This window comes from Dunckerocampus dactyliophorus, chromosome 19 (genome assembly GCF_027744805.1).
Source record: "Dunckerocampus dactyliophorus isolate RoL2022-P2 chromosome 19, RoL_Ddac_1.1, whole genome shotgun sequence".
NCBI classification, from domain to species: Eukaryota; Metazoa; Chordata; class Actinopteri; order Syngnathiformes; family Syngnathidae; genus Dunckerocampus; species Dunckerocampus dactyliophorus.
Window position 1 is genome coordinate 5432755 of NC_072837.1, and position 20758 is coordinate 5453512.

The 20758-nt window shown below is 42.2% G+C and overlaps 1 protein-coding gene across 14 annotated transcripts in view; it reads right to left on the reverse strand.

Annotated features, from left to right (window-relative positions):
* Positions 1-20758, reverse strand: part of dtnba (dystrobrevin, beta a) — a 28968-nt gene that overhangs the window by 7184 nt on the left and 1026 nt on the right. For 5 of the 14 annotated variants that reach the window (XR_008566850.1, XM_054760931.1, XM_054760926.1 and 2 more), the window contains exons 2-15: positions 13946-13996; positions 9937-10031; positions 9765-9845; positions 8108-8321; positions 7930-8015; positions 7428-7582; positions 7222-7321; positions 6213-6379; positions 5554-5678; positions 4783-4854; positions 3251-3328; positions 1814-1901; positions 1648-1727; positions 1346-1459 (exon numbers count right to left, since the gene is read on the reverse strand). Coding sequence is in view for 11 of the 14 variants with exons in the window: in XM_054760931.1 (XP_054616906.1) it covers positions 1346-1459; positions 1648-1727; positions 1814-1901; positions 3251-3328; positions 4783-4854; positions 5554-5678; positions 6213-6379; positions 7222-7321; positions 7428-7582; positions 7930-8015; positions 8108-8321; positions 9765-9845; positions 9937-10030 (1454 nt within the window). In the remaining 3 variants the exon portion in view is untranslated. Of the gene's footprint in view, positions 1-1345; positions 1460-1585; positions 1728-1813; positions 1902-3220; positions 3329-3407; positions 4459-4782; positions 4855-5553; positions 5679-6212; positions 6380-7221; positions 7322-7427; positions 7583-7929; positions 8016-8107; positions 8322-9764; positions 9846-9936; positions 10032-13945; positions 13997-15754; positions 15946-20758 lie in introns of those variants that run through there. The other 9 variants (XM_054760933.1, XM_054760934.1, XM_054760928.1 and 6 more) reach the window with 8 other exon arrangements.

Consider the following 20758-nt stretch of genomic DNA (forward strand, 5'->3'; position numbering starts at 1 on the left):
CACACACACACACACACACACACACACAAGCGAGTCAGCGCTTTTCTTCCAGTCACTCACACACGAGTGACATGGTGAGATGCCACCATGACACAGAGACGCAAAACAAGTGTCTCAAAGGTTGGGCATGTTAGCAAACAATAAAAGTAGTTATGATGCTAATTTTAAGATAACGGTGATTGATGGAGCAGAGGTATGAGCTAAGAACTACAATATCCTGAAAAATACGGGTTGGGAGTGAGGTCCTGCCCCAGGCGGAGGAGTTCAAGTATCTTGGGGTCTTGTTTATGAGTGAGGGAAGGTTGGAGCGCGTGGTCAGCGTCTGCAGTAATGCGGTCGCTGTACCGGACCGAGCTGAGCCAGAAGGCAAAGCTCTCAATATACCGGTTGATCTATCTACTCTCACCTATGGTCATGAGCTTTAGGTCGTGACCGAAAGAACGAGATTGCGGATACAAGCAGCTGAAATTAGTTTCCTCCGTAGGGTGTCTGGACTCAAGAGATAGGGTGAGGAGCTCGGACATCCGGGAGGGGCTCAAAGTAGAGCCACTGCTCCTTCTCATCGAAAGGAGCCAGTTGAGGTGGCTCGGGCATCTAGTCCGGATGCCTCCTGGACGCCTGAGGTGTTCCAGGCAAGTCCAGCTGGGAGAAGGCCCCGGGGCAGACCTAGGACACACTGGATGGATTATGTCGCACAGGTGCCCTGGGAATGCCTTGGTGTCCTCCCAGTGGAACCAGAAGAGGTGGCCGGGAAGTCTGGACTCACCTACTGAAACTGCTGCCCCCGCAACCCGGACTCGGATAAGCGGACAAAAATGGATGGATGGATGAAAAATCCGTTGTTAGAGAACAGGAAGTTGTGCAAAGACGACTGAAACACTCAACAGTTGGACTTGTGGGTCAAATCAAGTTCACCTGTCACGGCTGAAGTGCATTGTAGCTTCATGCTGAAATTTCACCCGAATGCTGAATATCCCTAACTTCCTGGGAGTAGTGTTGGTCTCTAGCATATTTCACTACAGTGTATCAAAAACGATACCGCCACAACATACCTTCACAGTCAAAATCCCTCTTGTTTGGCTTGTTGTTGTTACTGAAATGTATATTTTTTTGCCGCACTGGCTTCCCAAAACATCCATCTGTCATTGCCATCTGCCTGAGAGCACCCCCTCTGTGTTGCAAAGCCTCACCGCACAGAACACAGTGTTGACAATGCACAACAGAATGGGCCAACTTCAACTACAGCATCATGTAATCTGGGGCCATGTTTATAGCTCTTGTAGAAACGTAAAAATAGCTTGTATAGAGCAGCGTTGCACCCAGCGAGTGTGTTGTGTGTGTTCACCTGAGCAGGCGAAGCTCAGCCAGGAGAGTTGGGTTGGTGCTGCCCTTCTCGGGACTGGGCTGGCACACGGCGTCGTGTTCTGAGCGGAGACGTTTGATCTCTGCCAAAATCTCTCTGGGTAATGAAAAACAAAGTGGTCAAGGTCGGGGAGGGTGAACAAGGCTGACCAGGCAGGAAGAAAACAGGACAATAACATACAGCACACACCCAGTGTAAAAGAAGAATAAATGACATATTTACCAGTTTAACCAACTGCACACTGTTTAAATGTAATCACTGGCGCATTGTCCACACATTTCTACCTGTTTTTACATTCCAGCTGAGCAATAAGCTCCCGTTTCTGTTTGTTCACGTCAAAGTTAATGCTCCGGGTGGGTATCACCTAAACACACAAGTAGACGTCGCAGTAGTCAGTGCTTTGCACGTATCATTATGAACATGTGACAATTAAATATAATATGACCTCACCCCGGAGCTTTCACTCTCTGCCAGTCGAGAGGTGTAGCGGGCGATGAGTTTGTGTTCCTCGTCTTGCCTGCTGGGGCTGTGAGCGTTGCTGATAGAGAGAACATATTCAATGCAAATGTAAATTGACAATGTCCCTTGTTATTCATAGGCTCACTACAACAGTTAGGACAAGCATGACGAAAAGCAACCCGGGTCTGTTAGTGTCATATGTTACGTGGGCTCACTGCTGTCCATTAGAGGGCCACATAGTGAAAAATGAAAGGATTCAAGGGCCACGTTGATATGTTGTAAACAAACACGTGCAGCTATGCTAAGAAGTTATACTGTATATATTTCAAGAAGAAAACTGCATCTCATCTCTGTGATATACAGTAGGTGAAAAAGCCTATTAGTAGTATGAACTTTGGCCTCGGAAACATGGCCTTTGTTCTTTTTTTTTTTTTTTTCTCCATAATCTTCATAAATTTTCTTTTTTAAATATTACTCCTTTAATCCCATAATAGCATTTTCTCCAACATAATATTCTAAAAATTCCAACTTTATTTTATTTTGTGACGACTTAAAAAAAATATATTTTTTCTTTAATATTTTATTTCTCTATGCTACTAAAATGACATTCTTCCTCATGACATCAGGAGTTTATTCTCATAAAATTGTGACTTTTTTCTCTTAATATTTTGACTTCATTCTTACAAAATTAAAGATGTTTTTCTGCTTTATTTTTACCACCAACTATTTCAACTTTATTCTTGTAAATTTTCTTCACGTAATTATGACTTTGTTGTCATATTTTAACTTCACTCATGTAGCACCTTTTCCACAACCTAATTTTCCAAAAATTACAACTTTGTTGGTTTTGTTTCTCATATTACGACTTAAAAAATAATTTTCCTTAATCTCTCAACTTTATGCTACTAAGATGATGTTATTTTTGCCTCATAATATTATAACATTATTCTCACAAACATTTCTCTTCATATGCTGACTGACTTGCAAATTTTTCCGTTTTTGCTGGGTTTTTTTTTTAGTTTTCTTGTTAAATTATACTTTTAGAATGCACTGTGGGTCAATAAAAAAAAAAAAAAAAAGTAGCCACGGACCACAAATGGCCCCCGTGATGCACTTTGGACACCTCTGGTGCAAAGCAAAGTAATTTCCCAACTGTGAGGGGAAACCCTGGAAGAAAAAAAAAAAGTTCCCTGCTGCTATTTTAAGCAGCAGATGACTCAAACTAACACATGACACAGCTACACTTCCCAAAAGACTGATTGTTGTTGCAGATTAAAAGCAAAAAAAATGCTGCCAACAAACTGCAGAAGAACAGACATTCGTCCTTATTTGGTTTGCGTGCGATATCTGGTTCCCCTTTGTCATTGCTGACAAAAAGATGAACTACGATATATTTGCCTTGCTGTATGTATCTCCGCAGCCTCTCACCGTGGACTGCTCTGCAGGCGATTCACATAAGCGGCGATCAAAGCGTGTTCCTCGTTCATGCGCCCAGCCGCGGCCAAACTGGTGACACACAGGTTACACACAGCAAAAAAAAAATATGGACATATGGACAAAAATCTAGGGACACACCTCTCCATTGGCTAAATAATCCCTTAGGAGACTTTTTTTAATGCAGGGAACAGTTTGTGGAAGGCCATTTGTGTTCCAGTAAGACACATGCGCATACCAAGGTCCATAAAAGGCAAAAACGCGACCTCCGATCTCATAAACCCACTTCTGGATGAACGGACAAACTATTCATGTCACAATAGCATCCACGGTCTCCTGCTTTTGTCAGTTTTGGGAGGGGTTTTCACTCTCTCTTCCCAAGAGTCTTTAGACTTTTGCTGAGGAAAACTGAACTTTTCCACGTTTCTTTTATAACCTGAACCACTGTCGGCGCTTTTAGTAGCCGTGGTCGATCAAATGCGTCAATGCTGAGGTTCTGTGGAAGTTGTTCAGTCCACAATCTGTCATTGCTCCTTCTATTTCTTATCAGTGGGAAGGCTGCAAAGGCTACCATCAGTTCCATCATTGACTTCAGACTGAAAATTGCAAGCAAACGTTGCATGCACAGTGTGGTATTTTGACTGATACAGCAAGTATACTCAGCTCAAGGCTGATCTCATTGTCACTGCAATGCAACATGGTAGCCAGCCGTGTTGGTGTTTCTTTAAATACTGTATTAAAAACCCTTTTCATATCACGTTTACAAATCTGATTTCAAACCTACGGAAGCCCGTTTCCGCCACTGAAAGAAAAAAAATATTCCAATGGTAAGTCATAATTATGAGATAAAAAGCCGAAATTGCAAGGTAAAAAGTCAGAATTATGAGATAAAAAGTCCAAATAAAGTAGAAATGATGAGATACAAACTGAGCGTGTGCCAAGTGCCACGTGACGAAGGTTCCAGTGAAGAAGACGGCGCATGCACACTTCGTATCTCATAATTTCGACTTTTTATCTCATAAATATGACTTTCCTATCTCATAATTAGGACTTTTCATTTAATTATTTCAACATTTTCTCTCATAATTCTGACTTGATATCTCATAACTATGACTTACCATTGGGATATTTGTTTTCTTTCAGCGGTGGAAAGGGGCTTCCATACAAGTCTGCCTGAACACTGAGCGTTCCCTTTTGCCTTCCTGTGTGGTGTCACAACATTTTTGTCCATATAAGGTCAGCAATCACGCATACCATATTAGTGTAGTAAATACTCTTAATGTTAGGGCCTTTTTGCTTCATATAAACATACAGCAACACATATATGTAGTCTATCGGTGGATTAAAAAAGTAGTAGTCTTTACTAACTGAAGAAAACTGGCATTTACAACAAAGTTAATGGCACTCATGCAGATTTTTTTTTTTGGTGAAAGTGCATTGCACACCATATAAAAAAGTTATTTGGACAAAATGTCAGAAAACATCTCATGAGGCGAATACACTATGCAGCTTGAATTAAGCCTTACCTCTTGGAGGACTCTGGCGCTTGCGAGGACAGCAACATGGCTGAGCTTGTGTTCTCAATCGGTTGAGAAGGGCTGCACGTGCATCAACAAATGCATCGTCAACTTATGAAAACGTACAGAGGCCTCAGCAAGCACGCATTTTTCAAGCTCAGAGCCTCACAGAGTGTATTCATGCAATGGGCAATCGGTTCTGGGTCAGAGCAAACACAGACAGGCCAAAGATCACAAGCAAAAGACGGAAAGAGGTGAATGAATAACGCGAAAGGCTGAAAAAGACAAAGATTAAGAAGGGAAAAAGTGACCCGATGCAGCTCCAGCATGTGTGTACTCACAGCTAAGTGTGCTGGCCTGAATAAAAGCTCAATGCTGGGAGGCATGCAATGAACCCGTCTGCTGATGTTTGGAAAATCAAACCCTCTGAATGCACTACCGGGGGTGGAGCCACCAAAATGGTTGGCTGAATTAGGTTTTGCCCCGTCATGCTTTCTGCATATTAGAAGGGGATTTTTCACATCAATGAAAAGTAACCTTTACACCGTTTGGTATTGACAACCGAAAGCCTGGCTGAAGTCTAGCTTAGGGGATATTGATTGCAGAGTGGGTACACTTCCAAGGGTAATCATTCAACAGCGACTGCATCACGGTCACACTAAGACACATTCCAATGCCTAAATAATGAATGGAATGTAAGCATAACACACTGAACTTTTCTCTTGCAAGACTCATCCGCTGCACCAAGCTCTTTACTATTCAACACATGAGGTGTCTTACACTATATTTGCGAGATTTAGGGTCCTCTCAGGTTCTTCTGGGTAAACTGGGTGGGGGGGCTCCCTGGAAGATACGCAGCCCAGGGTCTTGCCCAGCGCTCGGCCCAGCTTGGTGGCGGGTGACTTCTACTCCAAGACAAAACACATGCATGGTCAAGTGTTGCCGGGTTAAATTTTAATGCTGTGTATGTCATTTTTATGTGGATAATTGACAGGTTTTTTTGTAGACTGTACAAGAAAAACAATGGCGCAGCAGCCTTTTTCAGTTACTGCTCCCTCTCATGGTGAACTGGTGGTACTTCATGAAACTGAAAAAACGACAACATTTGTTACAGCTGGCAAAGTGGTGCTGTTTTTAAGTACATGGTAGTGCGGAGCATTACACAAAAACAATTCATTGATTTCTCAAGAAAGTCTTTTGATTTACTTCATAGCTGGATAGACTCCAGCTCATCCTGTAAAGCTAATAAGGACAATCGGTATAGACAAATGATGGTTAGATGGAGATCTAATGATGGAAATATTATTTCTTTGGCTTGGATAACTCCGACTTGAAATCATATGCGGAATAAAAACACAACTTTTGTGGAATTTGTGGAAAAAAATACCCATCCTGCAACATACTGTACTCTTATTTAGCAACCTTTTGCGGTGACTCACCCAGGATGAGTGCTCCTTCATCTGATGCTGGTTATTATGAGAGCCGTTGGCATTGCCGCGCCAGAAGCAGTTTTGGCAGAGTTGGTATCCACGGCAACGGAGACAGCGATAGCGGAAGCCTGTCATACCGTTGCTGCGACAGTAGGAACATGTCACGGGGTGGTGGACTGACAAAGAAAGAAGGAAGGAAGACCCCCATAGAAAAATTAGATGGTTAAAAGATGGAATGATAAATATCATATAATGCATCATTCGGCTAACGCGGTGTTTACACTTGTATGCATTTTGCCTCCGCAATTCGCCGTGGCAAGGCGTGTCACTTGATGGCATGCCTGAACACACAATTCGTGACCGAAATTGGTGCGCATTGGCACAAAATGTCACGCTCCCACACGACCGATATACACCTAAGTCACGTACTGTTTATGTCTAGGGCGTGACATTGTACGCACGACGCACATCGTTTCATTCATTCATTCATTCATCTATTTGAAAGGGACCTACAAGATGCTGAAAAGAAAAGGTGAATCTATATTATCTCACAGCGGCAGAAAGGGAATGCAGAAAGAGCAGCAAGGAGGCATTAACTACACAAAATAAAAAAATAAAAAAGCACGGACAGTGTGGGAGAGGGAATTGCTGATTAGCAGACACCACTTTGGGCATTATGATCAGTTATTAACAATAATTCACAAGAAAGATCCAAGAGCAAAAAAAAAAAAAAAAAAAAAAAAATTTGAGCATTCGCCTCAGGACTTGTTCCAAGAGGTGGTGGAAAAGTTAACCTATTCATGTAAATGAGACACGCTTTGATAAGCACCGCCTGCGTTGTTCGCACATAGGCTGCAGTGCGTTTACGACTAGTTCGAATGACATTTTGAACATTTCTAAATTTTCTTTGTGCACTGGCCCACAGCATCGCACAGTTTACACAAATACGTGCAAGTGCAAACTAGGCTTATTCTGAAATGAACCCAAACAACAAATACGCTATGCAAAGAATATCTACCGTGCTCCACGTTGGCAAGGCGATGCATTAGGGGCAGCCAGACAAGACAACGGGGAGGGTCCGACACAATGTCCAGGAACATGTTGAGCATCACCCTCTTCTACAACGACAATTACAAGTCAACTCTTCAGAAAGGTTATTAAATATACAGTATTAAAGCAGCGTCTCATCTAGAACCGTCCAATGAATGTGGCGCTTGAGCTTACCTGCTGTGGGAAACAGGAGCGAGCCATGTTATTCGTGTAGCCAAAGGACGGTCGTTCGTGCACGGCTGAGGTCAGTTTGAGGGCCTCTCTTAGAAAATAGTCAAATTTGGACAATACCATTGCACCGCTGGAGTCTGACACCTGAGAAAACACATCTGCACACACACACTCTCGATAATGTCCTGTTAAATGCTGGATAAATTGACCTAACAGAACAACAACCGTAGTAACATGTGCATCCCACAAGATGGCACTTATGTATAACATGTATATTACCATGGGAAAGACAAACAACTGTTCTATGGATGCAATTTAGTCTTGATTAACCTTTTTGGACTGTGGGAGTAAACTGAAGGACCCAGTTAAAACCCATGCATGCAACCCATGTGTATACTTCAGGCGTTAAGGCAGTTATGAGTGAGGTCCCGCAGACAATGTGGTCAAACGGGCCCCAAACCAATTTAATCATTCTGTGGTTATGATGGCGTCTGCTGGTACTTACAGCGTAGCTTGTCCACCAGTTTTCCTCCACACAGCACAGACAGAATGGCCTTCACTGATAGTACTGTCAGTCGGCTCTCTGGCTCACTTAAAAAAATAAAATAAAAGTGAAAAATCAGATATACCAGATGTCCACAGGCTTCTCATACTTGTGTATGTGATTTTTTTTTGTCATGTACCTCTCAATGGCGGCAAGTATGAACTGGACTAACAGGAGAGTGCTCTCGCGTGGATCGATGGGGTGTGTGGTGGGCAGGCGCTTGCTGAGCTGGTTGAACAGAGAGGACACCAGGTTCTCCAGCCTGGTCACAGAAATGCCAGCATTCAGTTCCACGGCGTTCAGACCAGCGTCGCGCACCGCTTCGATCACGTGGTATATGTCGATGAGATGCACTGCAATGAAAATCATGCGGCACAAGGAGGACGTCAAACAGAGGTAGCTACCCTAACAGTGGCGCTGATTTGCTTATTAGTCGACTAGTTGACAGCAAAATTACTCGACAGATCATAAGTTACCTCATTGTATTATTATATCTGTGTATTAATGTTCACAGAAAAATGTACCATATTTAATTAGACAGATATGTTCTACTGTGAGGGAAATTAACATGTCACTGGAGCAATAATACACACTAACACGCACATTTATTTACCATGTGTACGCGCTATATGACCAAAAACAAAGGCAAGAAAGTAAAATATCGTACACAATGACTGCCCAAACAAAATACACCTTGACTGTCAGTGATTTTCATATAATTTGTATCTGTCTTTTACATAGGAAGTAGCAGCAATACTGAAGGAAAAAAGGGAGAAAATTACCTTTTTGGGAAAAGATAAATTTCAAGCATAACTTTCACTTTGACACAAATATTTTTTTTCCTTTTTGTGACGTTTCAAATATCTAAACGACGACACCAACATAAACAACATAAAAAAGGAGCTGGTTTTACATCAAAATAATAATTTATTTACAAATATGACACCATGAACTTTTTGCAATTTTCACATTTGGAACTGAACTATGTGAGTGCATGTGTGTGCTTGCGTGCGCGCTACAATTTCCCAACAATGCGTAACCTTCTGCACGCGACCCTCCTCCACGCTCTCTCACTTCCTCCTTCCTGTCATGTGTGATTTTTCCATCTATGATCCCTGCCGAGCTCTTATCAAATGCACTTGTGTCACTTCTGTGGCCGCTTTTATGGCTTAAAATTGCTCTTGAAAGTGACATGCATTAGTGGACAGTAGCGTCGTCACCTCTTTTTGCCTCTTGCGCAAAAAAACGTAACAGACGTATAAATACGTTCTTGGAATCAGGCGTTCCGGTTTCTAAAAACATAAATACATCTTTGGTATTGAGTGAGTTAATTATCGAACTAATTATAAACATTATAATTACACAGAAATTATTCAAATGAATTACCAAGCGATAAATATGAGGAATTGTTTGCAACAATTAATCAGTGAAATAGTGGATGACTAGTCAACTATCAGAATAGTAATTTTTTGCAGCTCTAGCATTGAACTGAATATAAAATGACTGCCCTTTTTTTATTTTAAAAAATGTGAATATCAGTGAAATAAGTGGTACATTACAATATAAAAGGATTTCATATAATGAGCTGCTGCATTTTTTTCATGTGGGTCTCTGTGTCACAGCTGCATTTCTCCAGGCCACCAATATGTGTGAGTGACAGGAGGAAAAGCTCTAACCCGCTTGGGGAGAAGTCGTTTGGCGCCCCCTGCTGGTTTGCATGTACATATACTGTATCTATACACCAAATATAAATATTTTTTTGAAGGAAAAAAATGGGATTTTTTTTCTTGGCTCACAGTTGCATCTCTTCTGTATGAATCTCAGCTTGCAGGCTGTTCGATACGTAGAGAGACAAATGGCATCAAGGTTCTGCTCCCCTGTCACACAGAAGAGAGATTCCCTCAACAATGACAACTTCACTAGATAGACTCGCACTGTCACCACAAGAAATGCCAAAAGGTCACTCACCAAGCTCCACCAGAATCTGCCTTCCGCTTGCTCCTGCTGCAGCCAGTGGATCCCTCCTACCTCTCTCTGCCCGGGCCCCCTCCTCCATCACCATCCTGCATGAAAGACATGCAATAAAACATGACCATGCAGATATCTGACATTCCTCATGCCTTTTCAAACTTTGTTCAAGCAGAAAGGAATTTTGAGTGTGATTTATCATGAAAAATAATCTTATGAACGTTTCACTTGATGACAGTCAGATGGGTCTTCCATGGAAATTGTGGCTGTGTGACCTAAATCCTGCAGCAACTATACTGTCTTACGGGTATGCTGGTAGGAACTGCAAACATGTATGGAAGGAAATACAGGCACAGAAAGTAGGGAATAAACAGGCAAGAAGGGAGAAAGATGATGCACACACACACACATATCTGTGTACCGTATATATATATTGGCATTCCTTGAATAAATATGGTGACAAGCTAAGCCATGCCCCTACCCAGCCACCCTTCCACCCCCTGTACATACACACATTCCTGAGAGGATTTGAAAGCTTCCCAGGAGACCTCATGTTTCTTTCTGACAAAAGGATTCCTCCTTTCAGTCAATCACACACACGCACACACACACACACACACACACACACACACACACACACACACACACACACACACACACACACACACGCAGTCTTAATCCCAGTCAGTCAAGTGCAAGTGTAACTTGTTCAGGGGCACAAGGGAATGTGTTCAGTGTGTCCTTGAGAGCAAAATAAGCTACAAGTTCTATTACGAGTGTTCACCTTGAGGACGGGTGTTAAAAAAAAAATCAGTTAAGTGAAACATCAAAAGATAACTGACGCCTCTGAAGTTGTACAAAAACTTCATAATGGTGAGAGAATCTTGCAAGATACCGTGCCAGTAAGCAAGGATTCATTCTGGCCATTTTGCTTTTCTCTGGAAAAACCAACACCAGAAGAAAGTTAGAATATATTGTAAGATTATACATCAGTGGTTATTTTTCATTATTATAAAGACTGTTCATTCGTGTTTTTGTTCATACTTATGTGATAGAAAGAATGTATATCAGGAAATTCATTGCACCAACTTTGAATTCAATGAAGTTCAAGTCTTCTTCATAGAAATATCATCACCTCCATGCTTGCGGACCCAGAAATCAATACAAACAGGATAAGCAGTACTCAGTGGATGGTTAGGCTAGTACTAGAGTCCGGCAGATGAGGATCTGTGAATGTAAATAGGTTTGATGCAGTGGAAGTTATATAAAACTCATCTTGCATTCAAGGCACCAGCTGTTAGGAACTATCTGTCTCTAGCTAGCTTGCGACTCATCCCACTCCCCATGGCGAGCAAACTATTATTATACAAGCTACAAGCCCGCTCTGTATGGGTGTCGTGACGCCAACATGTAGGCGCATTCGCTGTGCAAGGTCTGCTTCCCATTTTAACTTTGGACACTTACAACCATCTTAGATATAATTACCCTTCCCATTATTACTCCCAACTAGGTCAGGCTTGGTTGATACTTTGTCCGTCATACGGACAGCATCACATTACATTACAGTTAGACTGTATCAAGACGGAAAGAGTATTGGGACGCCTGTGTATTACATATTCAGGAAGTGAAAATACAGTCCACCCTTTGCCGCTGAGAGCTTTCACTCTTCTGGAGAGACCACATGATTTTGGATCGTGTCTGTGGGAATTTTTTTCTATTCATCCAGAAGGACATTTTTGCATTCTGAGGTCACTGACATTGGATGAGATCTCCGTTACAGTGCATCTCATGACGGGACTGAGGTCAGGGAGCTCGCGGTCTTCCACATCAAACTCATACAAACACGTCTGGCCCCAAAATGGTCTCACGTCGAGTACAGTGGTACCTCGTTCGGTTCGACATAAACCGAAATGTACAAAAACCCTAGGCAATTGTTCCCCATAAAAAATCATGTAAATTAATACATTCCAGACACACGAAAATATTAACAAAAATAGAAAACAAAGTGAAATAATTGTACTTGACAAATGGATGGAAGTTATTGTTAATGCGGACTTCCCGTACATCCTGACAAGATCTAATTCACTAGTGTTTCTCACCTTCTTTATCAAATTACTGGCACTCGCAATTTTCTTTGGCCCCATGGCAGGTTATGCTACTGAGTCAGCAACGCATAGTACTCTGTTTGGGCATTCGATTTCGCGGAACAACACAGGACTGGGCGAACGAACTACAGTCATCCCTTTCTCCCTCACTCTATCGCCGGCTTTCGAAAATTAATTAATTAATAAATGACTGCTGTTTCGTGGTTGACTGTGGCCTATTATTAGTCAAACAATATTGAAAGACAGGTTATATGTAGTATTCTGGTCACTATGTGTCAGTAAATACATTATTACATTACATTATATTACTGTCACACTGCCAGCAATGACATGTCTAACATGACAGAGTGAAGTTCACCTCCCATTCAGTGTGGAAGTGGTGAGTTTTTGGCTTCTTACTTTGTCCTTCTTCCCCACTCTTTGAAACCCTTTAAGTTAAGACTAAATCAATTCGAGGCTAACTAGTTAGCTCGGTAGCATGCTATGTTTAATGCGGCAGCCATCTCTTGTGTCTCTGCAGTGATCCTGTAGTCTGTGCACTACAGTTGAGAAATGCGCCGTAAACAAAGAATAATAGGAGGGTAAACGTGACTATGGGGTGTTATTTCATGTCTACAGTGCTCTAATAATAAACAAAAATTGCATTTTGAAGGTCATGAAAAGGTTTTCTATGCTCTAAGAAATTATTCCATTTATTAATAGTGAATCGTACTTCACAAATTCACTTATCGCGGTATAGCCTGGAACCAATTAACCGCAATAAACTAGGGACAACTGTAGTAATGCTATGTGAAGTACTGTACAAAAAGTGAGACAGTGCACAAAAACTGGAGGCAACATTTTGGCAAAAATTGGCCTAAAAGACCAACTGAATGACTTTGAATATATTTTTAAGCATGGAATTGTCCTTAATACATCCAATACATGACTGATGAACAGATGATGAGGTGTGTACCAAGTCACGACGGGTTTAATAAAGGACTAATCCATCAGGGAAAATTGAGTGCTCTACTTAAATGCAAACAGCGGAGGCACTGTTGTTTCAGTGTCAACTGGTCTGTGGTCTGAAGAACAACATGACACCAGCTATGGAATTCCTTACATCCAACATTATTCTACTCCATACAACACTGTTGTGTAAACAGGAGTTCAGAACATTCGGAGATAAATTCTCCCAAACATTATATTATATATTATTAAACAATTAAGAAAGTAACTGATCATGAATGTTCCCCGTAGACAATGAAGAAAGCGTAATTCAAATGCATAGCCTCAGTCCCAAGACTCCCGTCTAGCCAGTCCCACATCAAATGCTTTCAATAGCTCTCATTGTAGCTGTGTAAATGCCTCAGAACATCTCCTCCCCTCAATAAAGCACCCAACTACACTACATTAAAAAAGTATTCCTGGTTTATGAGCAGTGAACACAAGCTGCATGTAAGTTTAGAGCAGTGACAAAGGCCCATGTGACCTGAGAGGGACCCTTAGAAGGCTATGTGAGTGATGAGCTACACCTTCGTGGGAGCCCAACTACACAAAGTTACAGAGAAAATGGAAAGTGGCATTTAAAGTCGACTGTGTGTGTTTTGCTTTTGTGGAGTTTTGTGTGGGCATCGCTGCACAGTGCTGTTTGTTGCACCATGGTGTTTTATTATGCTCCACATTTGCTGAGCTGTGTACAAACAAACACACACACACACACACACACACACACACACAAACACAACCCTGACGCAGAGAACACCCTGGTCTTTTGGGAATCCTAATCCAAGACCAAGCAGTACGGTTCAGTTCCAGGGAGTGCCCAATTTGTTGTGTGTCTATTGTCAAACTGATGCAAGATGAACTGAAACTGCTTGGTGCAAACATGGCTTGTGTGTGAGTGTGTGTATGTGTGGTCATACCTCTCTGTGTCAGGAGGTCACAGGGCAAGAGGAGCCTCAATAAAAGGATGTCTGATAGAAAGACGGAGAGAAAGGCAATTTAAATTCATTCTTGTCAGTCACCAGACCTTGTAAACACTGTGACATCTCTATAAGTTGTAATTTCAATGGGATGGGAGAACCTCTCTCTGAACGTCTTCTGAATGTCTGTTTCGATGTCGGTGTCATATTGAGCGGAATAATGCAAAAGGATTTGTGCCACAGTAGGACGTCTTTGTGGATAGCAAATGTCAAGTTGCATTCTTTGGACAGGAAACTAGTTAGGACTGAATCAACAGCGTCTCTGCCAGTCGCATTCTCTTTTGCTTCAAGATGCGATTAATTAACATTCCACATATTTGAAATCTATCATTATGCCCTAACCCCAGTAGAGACAACAGGTCCAACTTAATTTCTGCTTAAGATTCTGATCTTGACACAAAGTCAGAGCGAGAGCCAGAAAGCCTACCACATGTCAAATTAAAAAAAAATCGTGAAGCAAGCGCAATTACCTACTTTACTATACACAAAATGTGGGCCCTTGTTATTTTTAATGTCCCTCCCACCATCCGCCTCCACCCCACCCCATCATTTGCCCTGATGCTGAACTTGCAACAAGCCCTTATAAGCAGCCGTCAGCAAGCCTCCAGCAACAAAGAAGCAAAACATTTTCCTTCCTTAAAATACAGTCGTACTCCAGCATTATGGATGTTATTTAGGTCTGCACAGTCTGCACAGGCCGCATATTTACCGTATATGCCTGGACAGACAGGGCACTTATGGAGCACAAATTATGTATTAAAGTCATCTTGAGTGAGTGGGAACCCGAAAGAATGGTGGCTGAGAACCACTCTTACTGTAATCAAGACTGACTACAATAGGAAGGCACTTTTAGGGAAGTAAACCCAATTATGTGCACGGAAGGGCACACAACTGTAGCACTAAAATCTGTATCTACTGTATATCTGAATGGACATGGTTAGCGGTGTTTCCCACAAGACTGAAATCTATTTGTGGTAGGGGTGTCACAGGATCTCGCGTCACAAGATCTCGCGACATTAAAACGTGACAATAGTTTTCGTTCAGACAAAAAAAATGTCTCGTGGGCCCTAGCCTAGGGAGGATAGTAAAAATATGAATTTCACAATCAATGAAAATGAACTTGATCATTTTGCCACCCTCACTATATTGCGATGTGTGTGTGTGTGTGTGTGTTTTCCTTGTCTCTCTCGCCTCCAAAACAGGCAGGAGGAGAGTTCACACTGTGCATTGGTTTCAGCACCTTGGCACGTTTGTTCCTTAGAACAACAGAACAAACGGAGTGAGCCCTTTTGTCAGTCATACAGTGTCTTTGTCTCGCCGGTAGAGCCGGTAGCATACACACAGTGTGCAGAAGAGTGTAAGTGAGTAGAAATTAAATTAGTAGACTGCAATATGATATCACATATTATTTGGAAAATAACTTTTGGTTATTTTCTATGGAATTTTTTTCAAAATATGAAAAAAAATTGGCGCTTGATCCCAAAACAAACTTTATTCAACTTCAGAGAGTCCACTGTATCTTCCAAATCGAGCTATAATTAGTCCAAATCTCTGTTCATCCTTTGCTCATTGTTTTCCATCATTGCGGGTGAGAGCAGACCACCCAGCTTGTGCACCTGTGCAACCTCAACACAGACACTTTCCAGTCTTTTACCATCACGGTGATCACGCTTACACAGGCCTGACAGTCCTGCATATCACATCACTCTCTCCTTTGCACGCACAAATACACACACATCCTGTACACACCTGTTTGCAGCTGCGCTGAGTCTAAAACAGACTCAGGAGCGACCGGATTTGAAGCCAAAAGAATGATTCTTCACAACGGCTGGAGATGAATCCCACGGATGAAATGTTGGAAGAGCTGAAGACGCTGATACAGAAAGAGGCGGCAGGCACACGAAGGGGTACTAAAGAGGGGTAAGAGGGTGTTTACCACCCTTTGGACACCATACAGACACACACACACACACACACACACACACACACACACACACACAGCATATCATGCCACATGACCACATAGCCACTTGCAGCTGCTCTGTATTCTCATGTCTGTCCTGACAGTTCCCTCTACCAGTGTGTGTGTGTGTGTGTGTGTGTGTGTGTGTGTGCGCATGTGTGAGTACGTGCGTTGTGCATGATGTGCATGCAGCGTGAATAACTTTAGACACAGACAGTTCTGAAATACCCATAAGAGCTATTTCTTTTCCAAGTGCCCCTTTAGAGTCACACACACAACTGACAAGGCTCGTTGACTTAAGACCCAAATCCTTGCAGACAAGCCAGGGTTCCAGCAAACTGAGAAAGGAGAATGTCCGTGCACTAGGGCTGGGCGATACGGACCTTAGCATGTATCATGATATTTTTTGGTAACAAATAATACAGGAAGTGTTTACAAGTATACAGTTAAGGTGTTGTATTTACACCTGATGTTGATGTATGGAGCAGTTACAGTCAGAGATAACGATGCAATTTATCAACATTTTGTAGTCAGTTGGGATGGGCTCCAGCCGCTGCACTGGCCCGAAATGGGATAAGCAGTGTAATTCCAGTCGAATTTGCCCATCTACATCTCCAGTCGGTAAGTCAGTCCACCGAAAGCAGGTTAAATCCGAAGTAAAACTCCCACTGCCTCTCCAGTGTCTTACTCATGAACTTTGACTTCTGTGCTGCCATCGAGACAACCTGACTGACCCAGCGTGGCTCTTGGCTTGTCACCAGGCAGGTAAAAACAGCAACGCCTCTCATCTTACGCAATTAAGATGGCCAGCTCGTGGGCCAGTTTTATTTACAGGGTCTGGTCGTCACATTTTTAGGATGTAACTCGGTGGAGAAGATGAGTTTATAGTGTGTAGTATCGCCCACAAGAAGCAAACATTGGGGAATAGAGGCTGTTGGTGTCTTCATAACTACTTTGCCAGGAACAACTAACCCCACAAATTTGCCGGTGAGCCGTCCGAATGTATGAGCAAAATGGAACATCTACCCACACTTGACAGGCCCGAACATACTGAACCAGATTTGCACAAACTGCTTATTTGTAGTGAATCTCATACATTCCAACTTCCCCTTCCTAAAATAAGGTCTAAAAAGGTCTGTTCACATCATGTACCATACAATGTACCATTTAGATATGGGTCCTAGCAGCGTAAAAAACACATACTGTATATATCACGTGAGAATATATACTGTATAGAGGTGCAAAGACCAAAAATAAGTGGTTTTATATAGCGGTTACCTGCATTTACACTCATTAGCAGGATAACTCCAGTCCAGGAAAACTAAACACTAGGTAACATTTCACATACGTATTATTTCTACATTATTATTTACGTGCTCGAACTATCAGAGACTGTTGTGACACAGAGAAGAGGTAGGATTAAGTACGCTTTGCTACCTTGTAGTCGTATTCGGACGAACTGTAACTGTGAACATGCGCTGTACTTCAATGTAACCTTGTTATGCACGTCCGAAATAAACCAAACCATTACTATCCCCATTAAATCCATGCTCTAAGCCCTTCACTGAAGCAACAATTAAGATAGGAAAAGTTTGAAGGCTCTTCGGCATAGCTTGCTGGAAGTCATTAAAATCCCTGATGAAAGTGATTTACTCCTAACTCAATCAGGAAGCCATTTTCTCATGAAAAGTAAAATCGATTTTAATTATTTGGCAAATGCCTGCTTAATTTTGGCCCACAGTTTACTTCCGCGACAAAAGACAGACGACAACACTGACAGTGTTGCCACAGCACTGGTTGATGTCAACACACAGGGATTTAGCAAACGCATACGGCGGAAATCAGCACTGAATACTGACCTGGCTCCACTTGTCCTGCAATGTAATAAAATGATGCAAGATTCTTTGCTGGTCTGAAAGCAACCATATCTGGAAGAAAAGTTAATCCCGCACAAAAAAAAAAGTGGGACCGCTCAAGACAGCTGTCCCAAACGGGTGTACAATAAAAAATTTGCTCAAGGTTTCCGGTAAAATGATGCCTCTAAAGCCACATAAAACTGTGATACATGACGTCTTGCAGGTTTTTAGCAAATTCCGTGTTAGCATCACATGACTAACAATAAACGGTAAACATTCAGCATCTCATTTGTCTGTCATAACTGTGCTTAGCTTGTTTTTACACTTGAATTTTTTGATGGCAACAGTTTTTATCTGTTATTATTTATATTTTCTATGGGAATAATAGTGCCATGCAAATCAAATGTTGACCGCCATCATGGTACGGCTTGTGATTAACTTTGTATTTGAAGTTCCATTGCATACTAAAATAAGCACAGTTCTTTAGGGAGGGTTGGAAAGCGATACAAAGGATGGATGAGTGACTAGAGAGTGCTGAAGGGAAACCAACGAAGACGTGCTACAAGATGTTCTTTAGAAGCCGGAAGGAAGGAAAGAGTGAGACCATCAGATGGTTAGAGTGACAAGACTGAACGCAAACGCCGAGAAATAGGAAATGAATGTGTGCTTTCTGCCCTAGAGACAACTAGACACAAAAAAAACGTCAAGTTTATTATACTAGTGTGATCCTGCACCCCTTCATTCAGCGTGCGACTGGCTTTCAAGTTTCTGCACGAATCTTCGAAGAAATGACTTTTTGTTATATTGTGTTACAGCAACTCTAAGAGGAAATGACAATAAAAACTACTTCTTCACAGAAAACGGCAAATATTTACATTTCACTGTAATCTGATTCGGGGAAAATGTGATAAACTAGAGCAGGCTATTCAACGTCAGTTCACTTGAAGCCTCATACCTTTTAAAGGATCTTTGCATTTTGGCTGTAGATCCTTAAAAACAGTCCCTGGAAGTAGCAGAACGCTTCTGTCCAGTTTTTTCCATATAGTTACTGTATTTATTTGTGGTGGCCCGCCACAGATACATTTGGACCGCCACAAATAGATTTGGCACTTTCTGTCTGGGCTGTCAGTGCAAGTCCACTTGCTTAATACGCCTCATGCGCACCCGGTCTGAAAGAGAAGAAGAAGGTGTAGCGGGAGGGATCAGTGCTGCCAACTTGGCAACATTGACAAATCTAGTGAAGAGACGTCTGGAGATTGAAACGGAGAGGCTCTCAAAAGGATGAGCGGTCACCCGGGATTGAACTGGTTTAGAGTGGCAAAAAGTAAAGATAGGTGTGTTCAAGTTAAAGAACACGGCGTCTCATAGCACATTACAGTACTGTGGTGTGTTCAAGGGCCCCCAAACAAATAGCGACATCTTAATGCTCCACGAAAAACATGAAAGCACAGATCGTTCTTCTCCACGAGCACCGGGTGCTCCTGTGGACCCCTCCGCATCTTAAAGCGCTCACAGGTGGCTCCGTCTTGTTTGTGACATTAAAAAAAAAACAACAACAAAAAGAAGCGACAAAATAAAGTTCATTAGAAGCTCTAAACATTTGGTGAGCTTCGTCACAATCTTACTCCTCGAGGGCCCTATGATTTCCGTGTCCGGCATAGCGAACCGAATCGCAAAATTAGCCAATTAAAACGTTATCTCTCGTTCAACACGGAATCTCACGGAAATTGACAAATTTGTGAATTAAATGCTGCCATCATGAGGAGAAGGAACATTTGTGTGGCAGAATCTCATCGAAAACTTCAAAACTCATCTCTTAAGGAGGGTGAATGGAAGCTAGCTGGGATGGGACTAGCTAGCAGAGCATGCTGGTACGGCTGCGTGTGTGTGCGTGCGGTTCAGGCTGCATGCGCGTGTTTGTGTGTGTGTTGCCTTTTACCGCTTGTTAATGTAACCAAGCGTTTTACGATACCCGCTGACATCGTGCAAGCTCTGAGTGAAACAAGGACAAGAGGCACGTTTATTCTTGCACCCACCTCATCTTAACCATCAACGGACATCCTCAACACACACGACACACGTCCGGCCTTCAAAATAACAGCACTGCTCGCACACCGTGTCTGATTGTGTAAACAAAATAAGGGTGTCATAAAAAAACATCGTACATTAATAACACAATTGGAATTGCATCGCTAACGACATCTTCCTTAACCACGAGCAAGGGCATTACAGTTTGTTGAGAATTTTGTCATTACAATGACATGCAAATGCGCCATGGCCAATTATGCAACTTAGACAAGTGAGTCACTACGTCCGCCACACACCCAACCCGCAACAACCACCAATAGATTGCAGTCCTGCGGGAAACACCGCTGTTGTATAAAACATCTTTGACGTTATACACAAATTAAGGATAATAGCGAACAAATACGTCTGTCCGCCGGTCCTTGGCTTTTTTTAAAATGTGGCCTACAGTGCAGTTAAGTTGAACAGCCCTGAACTAGAGGCTGGACTGGAATGAGTGTTGATCTAATCATAGGTTTCACTCTCATCACCATTATCGCTCCCCACCCACAGTGGAGACAGTAACACAATTCAGCCGCACATCAACAACCGCGGAGGTAATTCCATACTCAAGAGTTATAAACCATCAAATCTGCTTTTTTGAGGAAATAACTTGACAACTGGCAGATTTTCTTCATTGTGTGTGCAATAAAATCCATAAATCACCCACAAGTTAGTGTCGGTGCGACAGAAGTGGCCCTCGAGGGACAGTTAGGATTAATGTTGGGCTTCCTCACTCATGTTTCTCTTTTTAACTTCCTCTGCAGGAGCTGGAACATATACAGTGTGTGTGCGTGTGCGTGTGTGCGTGTGCGTGTGCGTTGATTACTAGCTCTTTCTTTCAATTTCCCAGACTGTCTTTCTAACGTG